This window comes from Corylus avellana, chromosome ca4 (genome assembly GCF_901000735.1).
Source record: "Corylus avellana chromosome ca4, CavTom2PMs-1.0".
Taxonomy (NCBI): domain Eukaryota; kingdom Viridiplantae; phylum Streptophyta; class Magnoliopsida; order Fagales; family Betulaceae; genus Corylus; species Corylus avellana.
Window position 1 is genome coordinate 11058658 of NC_081544.1, and position 11544 is coordinate 11070201.

The 11544-nt window shown below is 36.4% G+C and overlaps 2 protein-coding genes across 2 annotated transcripts; both read left to right on the plus strand.

The window, feature by feature from the left end:
* Positions 1 to 3434: 3434 nt before the first annotated feature.
* On the plus strand, positions 3435 to 7453 carry LOC132177419 (high affinity sulfate transporter 2-like). Its single transcript, XM_059589726.1, has 13 exons — positions 3435 to 3761; positions 3849 to 3897; positions 4248 to 4452; positions 4531 to 4705; positions 4801 to 4866; positions 4951 to 5064; positions 5153 to 5269; positions 5657 to 5783; positions 5912 to 6198; positions 6404 to 6594; positions 6711 to 6796; positions 6890 to 6966; positions 7077 to 7453. Exons 3-13 carry the CDS (start codon positions 4283 to 4285, stop codon positions 7215 to 7217), a joined length of 1551 nt encoding a protein of 516 aa, XP_059445709.1. The 5' UTR covers positions 3435 to 3761; positions 3849 to 3897; positions 4248 to 4282; the 3' UTR covers positions 7218 to 7453.
* A 2038-nt stretch (positions 7454 to 9491) lies between these two features.
* Positions 9492 to 10016, plus strand: LOC132178055 (chaperone protein dnaJ 20, chloroplastic-like). The gene has a single exon (XM_059590517.1). It carries the CDS (start codon positions 9492 to 9494, stop codon positions 10014 to 10016), a length of 525 nt encoding a protein of 174 aa, XP_059446500.1.
* The last annotated feature ends 1528 nt before the right edge of the window (positions 10017 to 11544 follow it).

Consider the following 11544-nt stretch of genomic DNA (forward strand, 5'->3'; position numbering starts at 1 on the left):
TCTCTCCATTCATTAAGCTTCTTCTAGAAGCTTTGAAAAATGGCTTTGTTGTTAAAAGTTGAAGCCATTCGGTCTTAAGGAGAGAAGCAACAACTTTAGTTGAAATATAGAGAAAGAAGAATAGCTGAAGTTGCTGTGAGAGAGAGACTTGTGTTGCAGAGAGAAGAAGAGATACACCATTTTTCTTCAGTTTGATCTCACATTTGGAGTGCTAAAAAGCTTGGAGAATTTTAGATAATATTTTCTCTTTTGTATTTAATTCTCTTTTGAGTGAGATTGGGGTGTATTGGGGCTTTTGGGTTTGAGTGGTTTTGTTTGTACTACTCTTTGTACTCCACTCTTTTGTTAGTGAATTTCTTCTGGATCGTCTCCGCCAATGGATGTAGGCTTGTTAAATCGAATCACTTAAATCTTGGTGTCTTGTGTGGTTGTGTTATTTTTCTATTCTGCACTTTTCTACTTCTTTGGTGATCTTGGAATTTGCATTTGTCACAACAACATATATGCTATTTTGTATATATATGATTTATATGCAGAAAGAAGTCAAGGGATCCAATAAGAAGATAGTAAGTATGGAAATACTTACTGGGAAATGACATTGATTTTCATTAATATAATAATACTTGTTTTATTTATTATCTGCTTCAAAATAATGTTTATAAATGAAATGAATACATATTGAGTCTAAAATAAATAAAGAGTTGAAAAGATAGCCACCGAATGGACAGGGTAGTATCGGCTAACAGTTCGAAGACTATTAATAAATAACAAGTTGGGAGCAGCGGGGGTACCAGGCAACAAGTAGAAAACCAATAAACATTATATGTTGGGAGTGCCAGCTCCATATTATGCTAACCGAGTGTTGGCTCTGAACGAGAGGTATGAAAGAAAAATAAATAAGATTTTACTTGAATCAAATAGCCACTACTTTGCATATGCATACATCCATGATTATTTGCATAAATTATGCTCCAATAAAACAATAATCTTTTATACTATGAAAACAGAAGACTCACTTGTTTGTCTATGTAAATATGATTTTTTGATCATTTGATGCGTGCTTAATGCTAGGCTAAGAGGAGCTAGCCTTGTCATTCTATGTTTATTGCTTTATGTTTATTCCATTTTTGTGTAACTTAACAGTAACTTATATATTTTGGTATGTATAATTATAAATGTTTATGTGTCACCTGTGGTACTTATTTGATGCACCTAGAGTGTATTTATTATGTAACCTAAAACTAAGTTATATCTGTTATATACATCGAGGTATTTCAGTCAGCTCTTATGTGTTATGTGAGAAATTCCCGAGTGTGAAAAAAATATTCCTTGAAGTCTTGGTAAAAGGTATTTCAGTTAGCCCTTGCGATCCAGCCTTTCTGGAACTTGAAAATTAATGCATTGAAGTCTTGGTACGAACGTCCTGCAATCGTGACTGCGATCATACTCTATTGATCCTCAATTTGAACCTCCTCGTAAGACCGACTTAAACCCTAAACCCTAGACTTACACCACGACAAATTTTGACACTGAATTGGCCAAGAACATAAAACTTAACATCTCTTTTCTTTTTTAATGTATCCAATGATATGGCCTTGCTTTCTTTGGCTTCTTCCTTTTCACCTCCTTTTTCTTTCTTAAGCATGCTGAGAGTCAGTTTGCTCATTAAAATATAGTGGCTACGTGCATACAACCGTCGTGCTGCAAATCTTAAAACATAAAGACAGACACTATAAATTAGCTATTTTGTTTTTTGTTTTTTTCCACGAATTATCATATGTTATCTTGTCCCAAATGAGCTCTTCCACTTGTTCTTCAGAGAGGAGAGAAAATCAACGCTTTTAGATTCATTGAATCCGGACGTGTAATTTGAGTCTCTCTTATCTCTTTGGGGCCGGATCAAATTGTTTATTGAGTTGAAGTCATTAGAAGAAAGCTCCAATTATGGTGGCGCACGAAATGGTTGCGTACTAGAATGCTTTTTTCGTTATATTAAACATTAATGATCTATTTACTCAGTATATTTATTTCTGATTCTTTTTGAATTAATTTTTTATACTTTCCCCTTACAAGTTGGTTTTGGAATTGATGAATTGCTTCACTATCCCAGTTGCAGAGCTGTTAGACTTTGAGAGGCTAAACTAGATGTTTACTTTTACCCAAAATAGATAATTTAAAAAACAAACGAAAGGCCAATTAAGCTAGAAAAAGAGAGAAATTCTGTTTGGATATAGATTACCGATAGTATATTCACTTGATGCAAGGTGGGAAAAAAAATATTCGATAGTTTATTCGACCGTTAAGATACTCGAAGAGGCATTTGATGTAAGAGTATCTAATCATTTTCTTCATAAATGTAACTTTTTGCTTCTTACTAGAGTTAAGGTTTGATTCCATTACTTTAATTTGACTCTAATACCATGTTAAATTACCAGTTATCTTATAAGTTTAAGCTGATAGGAAGATGTAAATTTAATCAGTTAATCAATACTTTAACAATATATATACACGATAAACATTATACTTAAATTAAGTGGGACACTTAACATACCCCCGTCATATTATTTCGTAGCGCGCCCACTTTTTGAACTCGTGACATGGCGTTGGTTTTGAAACGAAATGATAGAAACTTTAATACAACTCACACTTAAAAACCAGCTTGTAATGACAGGTACCAACTTCTAATAGACTTCATCTACCCAAGCACGCCATAGGTTTAGGGCAGGTGAACTCTATCAACTACTATTGGGGCCAACAATCTTACATTTTTGATAGAGTTCATGCATCCAAACGAGTCTTGAACTGCTTAAACACCTAATCAGACCAACAATTGCAATTGGATTACAGCCAATCCTGCTTTGCTTTGTCTTCTATGTTCAACACCATTATTGCTTTAGCATCTGAGGAGACCAAACAAGAAAAAAGCTTTTTGGGTTTTGTACGTAGTTTTGTTATATATTTACATAAAATATAACACGTACGCCACTCGAATCAAAGGGACCATCAGATTGACATGCATTATTTATCCTATTTAGTGGACGGTTTATAAACTAATTTAACAATTGACATGCATTATAGAATCCTGCAAATTCATCATCATCCTGTGCTCATCATTTATTTGAGAAAGTCGTCTCCGGACAGCTAGATTTTCGTGTCAATATCCCAAGAAATATAATATAACCAGGGCTGCCTGCTATATAAGCAAGAGTCTCCCTGTTGCTTTTCCATCTTTATCGGCTTAAGTCATTGCCTACTTTCTCAGTTACTACCTCTACTTTTGTTTCTTTTATAACCATCTTTTGTTTCTCTTGAAAGCAATCAGTTACGTGTTCTAATCACCAACAGTTTTCTGCTTTTTTTCCATGCAGGTTTCCAGTACTAGCTAGTTTCTGGCTGCAATGAGTCGCCGTGTTATAGACGATTCCGGGAAAAACCGGAGGGAGATCAGAAGCGGCCCTTCCTCACGTCACAGTGCAGAAGATATCGAAGCAAGCGGCGCTGGAGAGGTTTCTCACCTTGTTCATAGGGTGGAGCCGCCTCTAAAGCAAAATCTTTTGAATGAATTTAAAACTGGTTTGAAGGAAACTTTCTTCCATGATGAACCCTTACGCCATTTTAAGGACACATCGGGTGCGACAAAGTTTCTTCTTGTCCTCCAAGGTATTTTTCCCATTCTTGACTGGGGAAGGCGCTACACTCTTAAAGAATTCAAAGGTGACCTTATTGCTGGACTTACCATTGCCAGCCTGTGTATTCCTCAGGTAAACTATTTTCCTTCAATCTAAAGTAAATAATTGTTTTCCATTTTGCAGTTTCAATTTCTGATGTTACTTGAATACGTCTTTCAGGATATTGCATATGCAAAGCTTGCAAATCTCGAACCCCAATACGGATTGTGTGAGTTTTTTGGTTTCTCGTAAAATTACTTCACTTACCCTCGATTACCTGTAATTATAATTTCGAACCTAAATTGCCTCGTCGGGAGTCATTAGATGTTTGGAATTTAATTTTTTATTTTTCAATTTAAAAATTGGGGTATTTTGGATATTTGGCCTCCCTAAGAAATTGATGAAATTAAAAGGGTAGAAGTTTGGGAACTGGATACTGAAAATTTTGATAATTCTAGATTATGATTGCTAAACCTTTGAGAGTTTAGGGTAAGTGAAATTTCCCCATAAACATCTTGGATCTTTATTATACAATAATTCCTTATTCAATAATGTGGTTTGTCGTCCACTTTTTTTCAGACTCGAGCTTTGTTCCACCTCTTGTGTATGCTTTTATGGGTAGCTCGAGGCATATTGCCATAGGACCAGTGGCCGTGGTGTCTTTGCTACTTGGGACTCTTCTGCAGAATGAGATAAATCCATCTAACACAGTTGCTTATAGGCGTCTTGCATTCACTGCTACCTTCTTTGCTGGTGTCACGCAATTTGCTCTTGGTTTTTTAAGGTATGTTCAAAAGCTTAAGCTAATAGGAATAAATAAGTTTAATCAATTAATTTAATGTGTGGGCTCAAACTCTTTCAGATTGGGTTTCTTGATTGACTTTCTGTCTCATGCCGCCATTGTTGGATTCATGGGTGGAGCTGCGGTTACAATAGCCCTTCAACAGCTCAAAGGTCTTCTTGGTATAATAAACTTCACGAAGAAGACCGACATTATTTCTGTCATGCACTCAGTTTGGGGCACAGTACATCACGGGGTACAAATATAATCCAAAACGTTATTTTTATTTCAATTATTTCATGTGTTATAGCGATTTAACATGTGGATTTAATTTTTATACGTGTTTAACAGTGGAACTGGCAAACCATACTCATTGGACTGTCATTCTTGGTCTTCCTTCTGGTTACCAAGTACATAGTTAAGTATCCTATTCCTTACCAACCCTTTTCTTTGGAGCTGTTACCTTCAATGTATAATTGACTCTTCTTTGATACTTTCCAGGGAAAAAAGTACAAAAAATTATTTTGGGTATCTGCTATTGCTCCTTTGACCTCTGTTATAGTAGCCACCTTTTGTGTGTATATCACCCATGCTGAGAAGAAAGGTGTTCAAATTGTAAGTGCTCGTTTGTGATTATGATTTTGTCATTATGTTTCTACATGTGAAATGAGAAGCTCATATATATAGTGTTTGTATATATCAGGTGACACATATACATAAGGGCATAAATCCTTCATCTGCTCATGAAATCTATTGGACTGGAGAGTTAGTCCTCAAAGGTTTTAAGATTGGAGTAGTGGCGGGTATGGTAGCACTGACGGTAAGCAAATATTTCTCTTTTTTTATTTCTCTTTTTTTATCTCTTTACAGATTTGACACTATACAAATGTGAACTCGATCTCTTATACTGGTTTTACAATTTCATAGCAGAATCTTCTTTGTTTTGCTGTGATAAACTCACAACAAGCAAAACAAAATTACCCAAAAATCCCATTATCAATTACAAAATGTCCCCTCATTTTTCTCTGTATCCTAGCTCGAACTTCCCATTTTATTACTATACAAGTTGCTCCTCCTTCTTTGGTTGGCCTCATTGTCTAATATCATTTCTGTTTCTCCAGACGAGCCTGCATATATATTTTCCTGTAAACTTTTCTTTCTTCATTTATATTGCACATATATATTAAAAGTCAAATAAAAATTTCAGGAAGCTGTGGCCATTGGAAGAACATTTGCTGCCATGAAGGACTACTCACTTGATGGAAATAAAGAAATGGTGGCATTGGGAAGTATGAACATTGTTGGTTCCATGACATCTTGCTATGTTGCGACAGGTATGTGTTAAACCATCACTTATCCAAATTCTCCCTTAATAAGTGAGGTAAATTATGTAAGGGGAACAAGCTAAAATGTGCTCAAATAATTTTTATCCTCTCTCTCATGTCATATGATCTTCATTCAGGATCCTTCTCTCGCTCAGCAGTAAATTACATGGCTGGCTGCAATACAGCCGTTTCAAATATTGTGATGTCTTGTGTTGTTCTTCTAACTTTGGAACTCATCACACCATTATTTAAGTACACCCCGAATGCTGTTCTTGCTTCTATCATCATAGCTGCAGTGCTGGGCCTAATTGACTTCGAAGCTGCAATACTAGTATGGAAGATTGACAAATTTGATTTTATTGCTTGCATGGGAGCCTTCTTTGGAGTGATTTTTAAGAGTGTTGAGATAGGCCTTTTAATTGCGGTAAGAAGTCAAGAGGTGTTCTGTACTCCCAATTTTACGTACACTTCCAAGCACTTACTCCCTAGCCTGATGATTGTCAGGTTAGCTTTCGACTGCTTACTCTCTTTCTAAAAATATCACGTTAGGGAGTAAGCACATGAAAGTGTAAAAGTTGGAGTTTGTGTAGCATTTATGTTCATGTTTTGATTGCTTTTTGTTAATGAAGGTTGCAATATCCTTTGCCAAAATCCTCCTGCAAGTCACAAGACCACGGACTGCAGTACTTGGGAAACTCCCAGGGACTAATGTTTATAGGAACACTGAGCAATATCCCAAGGCAACAACAATTTCTGGAATCCTGATTGTTAGAGTTGATTCTGCAATCTACTTTTCGAATTCCAACTATATTAAGGAGAGGTATTTACTTTTCCAATTCCTTTGAGTTCCTGAAAATTGTAACCGAAAACTATCCAGTACAGTCAAAATTTGAAGATGGAAACATATGGCCAGTAATTAAATCAAATTTCTTGCAGGATTTTGAGATGGCTCAGCTATGAAGAAGAAGAAGTGAAGAATCTCAGTTTACCCAGAATCCAGTATCTTGTCATTGAAATGTCACGTAAGAATATTCTAGTATTTCATTTACTCCTTGTTTTTCTTCTTCTCAAAGTTACTAAATTAGGAATATATTCACTAATTTACATTTCTGCAGCCGTTACTGATATTGACACAAGTGGAATTCATTCCTTCCAAGAACTGTATAAGACTCTTCAGCATAGAAATGTACATGTAAGTTTTTTAAAAAAAAAAAAAAAAAACCATTTTTTTAATGGAAGAATAAGTTCTTTAATTACATGCCTTTTATTTAATTACTAAAGTTGGGGTATTGTTTTCTACAGCTTGTTCTAGCGAACCCGGCGCCACTAGTGATTGAGAAGCTCTACTCATCGGATTTTGTCAAGTTGATCGGGGAGGATAAGATCTTTTCCTCAGTTGCAGACGCTATCTTAACACTGTCGCCAAAAACTCAAGAACCATAACGTACGAGGGAGGATATGGTTACTTGAAAACAAACATTACTCAAATGTCAACAACTAACATCTATCTTTTCTTCACTCGGCATCTTCATCCTAGCGAATTTCTCACTACAGCTTGGCAACCTACTAATCTGCAATGAGCCTGAAGTTGCAGTTTGTAGCCTTTGTTGATCATGAATGGGTTTTTCACCAAAAATATTGTGTTATCTATGTTATTATGCCACGGAAAATATGTTTTTTATTTTGTGGTGACATAATAAATCACTCATATTTTAATGCAAATAAATCATGCATTATACATACAAATAATGCATTTTCTCTGTTTGGTCTATTCAAGCATTTAACCCCTTATTGGCAATATTGGTGTTGTCCTAAAACACTTATATATAGCAAAATACTGGCATCTCAGATACTGCTGCATACCGTCATATATTGGCAGCCTAACCAAGTTCGACCTCGGGTGGCCTACACTTCTAGCAAAGTCGTAATGGTGACCCTATCTTTTCATGGTTCACTAGTCACAAAGAACCATTGGATCCATGGTCAAGCATAAAAGTAAATATCTTTGACCATAGGATCATAAATCTCCCAATCCTCCGGGCAAGCTCTACAAAACAGCAGACTATCATTTGCAAAAAACAAGTGATTTATCCAAGAACCCTCTCGAGACGTAGGTACTCCAGTTAATATACCAGTAACTAACGCATGCTGAAGTTGAGAACTAAGGGCCACTGCACAAAGGAGAAATAAGTAGGGGGAAAGATGATCCCCCTGACGTATCCCCCGAGATGGATCTCGCAATTGTTGATAGAAAACAATTGCAGGATGTCTCTGATACCAAATTGACGCAGGACGGAAGGGAAATAATAGAAAATATATCAAAATTAACAAAAAATAAGATAAACTACGTTGATCATAGTCTCACCGGTCAACAATGAGGTTTTGGTAAAGTCTTACCACCAAGAAGAAGAGAGCAATCATGCCTCCAAAAAAACATCTTTTTCATTAATCATAATCTGATCTCCATAGGAGTACAAGGAGCATTTAAATAGACATTGTAAAATAAACCCTAACCCTAATCTGACTAAATTTGGGCATTATCTAATTATAAAATATCATTAACCCTAGATTAGATGACCTTGGCCAAACCCATTACAATTCTCTTAAAATATAGATAAAACGCATGTCTAAATATAAATAATCTAATTAACTAATCAGACTTAGGGGTGTCAAAAATTACCAAGAAACCGGAATCGGAACCGAAACTGGGAAATCGGGGTCCCGATTCCGGTTCCGATTTGAAAAATTCAAAAACCGGGTACCCCGGTTCCGATACCCAATTTTTGGTACCCGGTTTTACCGGGAATACCGAAACTGGGTTTCCATTTTATATATATATTTTTTACACTTAGGTTTATGTTTAGGGTATTTTAAAAAATTAAATTTTTATTTCTAAGGCCCAAATAGGCAAAAACATTGATTTTTTAGGATTTTTGGACTTTTTTAGGTTTATTTTTTAATTATTTGGAACAATCACAACAAAGCCCCTTTAATTTAGATAAAGAGACTAATAGATTTTTTCAAAAATGGGCCAACTTATGAAAAATAAATAAATAAATAAATAAGCTTATTTTAGGCCCAATACCTAAAATAAGCTCAAAAACCAATTTTTTTTTAAAAAAAAAAAAAAAAACCGGTTACTGAAACGGGTAAAACCGGAACCTGCCGGTAACCGGACCGGGGTCCCGGTTCAAGTTCCGGTTTTTCAAAACCGGTTAATCAGGGTACCCCGGTTTCAATTCCCAGTTTTGGCCAAAAACGAAGAAATCAGACCAAGTTGACACCCCTAATAAGACCCAAATAAAATTAAAATAACAACTTAATTATTTTTCTTCTTCATCAACACCACTACAAAAAGAATACATTAGTTCAATTGAAAATTCGGAAGATCATTACAAATTGTGTGATAGTACTTTTTCTTTTCTTTTACTATTAAAAAGTGTGATAAAAATGCGGTTTGCATGGTTAGTTTCTCTAGTTTAAAATTGCTAAGTGGTCCACGTTGACCAGTCTTTTGGCGATGCTTACGAGGATAACATTTACCTTCGATGTTTACCACGTCCGCAGATAACGCGTTCAGCTTCGTACCGTACAAGCCTTTTGGCCTTCACAGCCCACACCATCTTCAACACCATTATATAAAGACTTGTCATCCCCACCATTCTCTTTCACTCCACACCCTCTCACCTTACGTACGCCTGAAAGAAAAGCCAAGCCATGGATGTTCTACTCACTTCAAGGCAAAGCTTCCTTTCTATTCCACTTTCCTCCAAACGGCAACGGCAACGGCCTCCGGTGGCGCTTGTATCTATTTCATGCAGAGCTGCCAAAGCGGGTGGCGGTGAAAACGACAGCACCACTAGTTTCTATGAGGTTCTTTCTCTGAGCCCGAACAACGCGAACATGAAGGAGATAAAGAAAGCATATAGAAGCATGGGTCTTCGATACCACCCCGATGTTTGTCCTTCTCCCATGAAGGAAGAGTCCACCAGAATTTTTGTCCAGCTGAATGCCGCATACGCGACGCTCTCAGATCCTATGCTGCGCAGAGAGTATGACTGCGAATTGGGTTTGGGAAATTACGGGAAAACATTGAAGAAGATGGACAGTAACGATGATGTTTGGAGAAGCAGATGGCAGGATCAAATTCTTGAGTTAAAGAGGAGGACGAATTGCAAAGGAGGGGTCATGGGATCATGGGGGAGTAGAATAAGGGCACAGAATATGAGGAAAAAGGAGTAATATTCACTACAAGAAAGTTGTTCATTAGGGGCGACTTATTAGGGGCGACAATACTCAACTATTAGGGGCGACTTTGAAAGTCGTCCCTAATAGTTCAGTATTAGCGTCCACCTAATAGCCGACGCTAATAATGGGTCGAAAATTGCACTATTAGCGTCCACTTTATAGTGGACGCTAATAAGTCGACCCTAATACACGCGCGGGAATTATCCGAGGGGCGGGAAAAATTTAAGCGGCAAAAAAAAAACTTTTAGGGTCCATAATAGTCGACCCTAATAATTAACAAATAGCGTCCACTTAAGTGGACGCTATAAGCTGGGAAAAAACAAAAAAACAAAAAAAAAATCACAAAAAAGTTCAATAGGGTCGACTCTAAAAGTCGACCCTAATGCTTATGTATTAGGGTCGACAAAAGTCGACCCTAAAGAGTCCGTAGTAAAATAAAAAAAAATTAAAAAAATTAAAATGGATGACTAATAGCGTCCACTCTAAGTGGACGCTGAAGATACATCATTAGGGTCGACTCTAAAAGTCGACCCTAATGCTTATGTATTAGGGTCGACAAAAGTCGACCCTAAAGAGTCCGTAGTAAAATAAAAAAAATTAAAAAATTAAAATAGATGACTAATAGCGTCCACTCTAAATGGACGCTGAAGATACATCATTAGGGTCGACTCTAAAAGTCGACCCTAATGCTTATGTATTAGGGTCGACAAAAGTCAACCCTAAAGAGTCCGTAGTAAAATAAAAAAAAATTAAAAAAATTAAAATAGATGACTAATAGCGTCCACTCTAAGTGGACGCTGAAGATACATCATTAGGGTCGACTCTAAAAGTCGACCCTAATGCTTATGTATTAGGGTCGACAAAAGTCGACCCTAAAGAGTCCGTAGTAAAATAAAAAAAAGTTAAAAAAATTAAAATAGATGACTAATAGCGTCCACTCTAAGTGGACGCTGAAGATACATCATTAGGGTCGACTCTAAAAGTCGACCCTAATGCTTATGTATTAGGGTCGACAAAAGTCGACCCTAAAGAGTCCGTAGTAAAATAAAAAAAGTTAAAAAAATTAAAATAGATGACTAATAGCGTCCACTCTAAGTGGACGCTGAAGATACATCATTAGGGTCGACTCTAAAAGTCGACCCTAATGCTTATGTATTAGGGTCGACAAAAGTCGACCCTAAAGAGTCCGTAGTAAAATAAAAAAAAATTAAAAAAATTAAAATAGATGACTAATAGCGTCCACCTTAAGTGGACGCTGAAGATATATCATTAGGGTCGACTTTAAAAGTCGACCCTAATGCTTATGTATTAGGGTCGACAAAAGTCGACCCTAAAGAGTCGGTAGTAAATAAAAAATCAAAAATAAAATTAAAATAGATGACTAATACCGTCCACTCCAAGTGGACGCTGAAGATACCTCATTAGTGTCGACTTTAATAATCGACCCTAATGCTTATGTATTAGGGTCGACAAAAGTCGACCCTAAAGAGTCCGTAGTAAAATAAAAAAAAAATAATCCATC

What these genes read in the sequence shown, in the direction of transcription:
- LOC132177419 (XM_059589726.1), top strand. Translation starts at nt 4,283, where the DNA reads ATGGGTAGCTCGAGGCATATTGCCATAGGACCAGTGGCCGTGGTGTCT. An exon ending in CGGGTATGGTAGCACTGACG is followed by an intron (nt 5,270 to 5,656) that starts GTAAGCAAATAT and finishes TAAAAATTTCAG; the next exon opens with GAAGCTGTGGCCATTGGAAG. An exon ending in TTCAGCATAGAAATGTACAT is followed by an intron (nt 6,967 to 7,076) that starts GTAAGTTTTTTA and finishes TGTTTTCTACAG; the next exon opens with CTTGTTCTAGCGAACCCGGC.
- LOC132178055 (XM_059590517.1), top strand. Translation starts at nt 9,492, where the DNA reads ATGGATGTTCTACTCACTTCAAGGCAAAGCTTCCTTTCTATTCCACTT.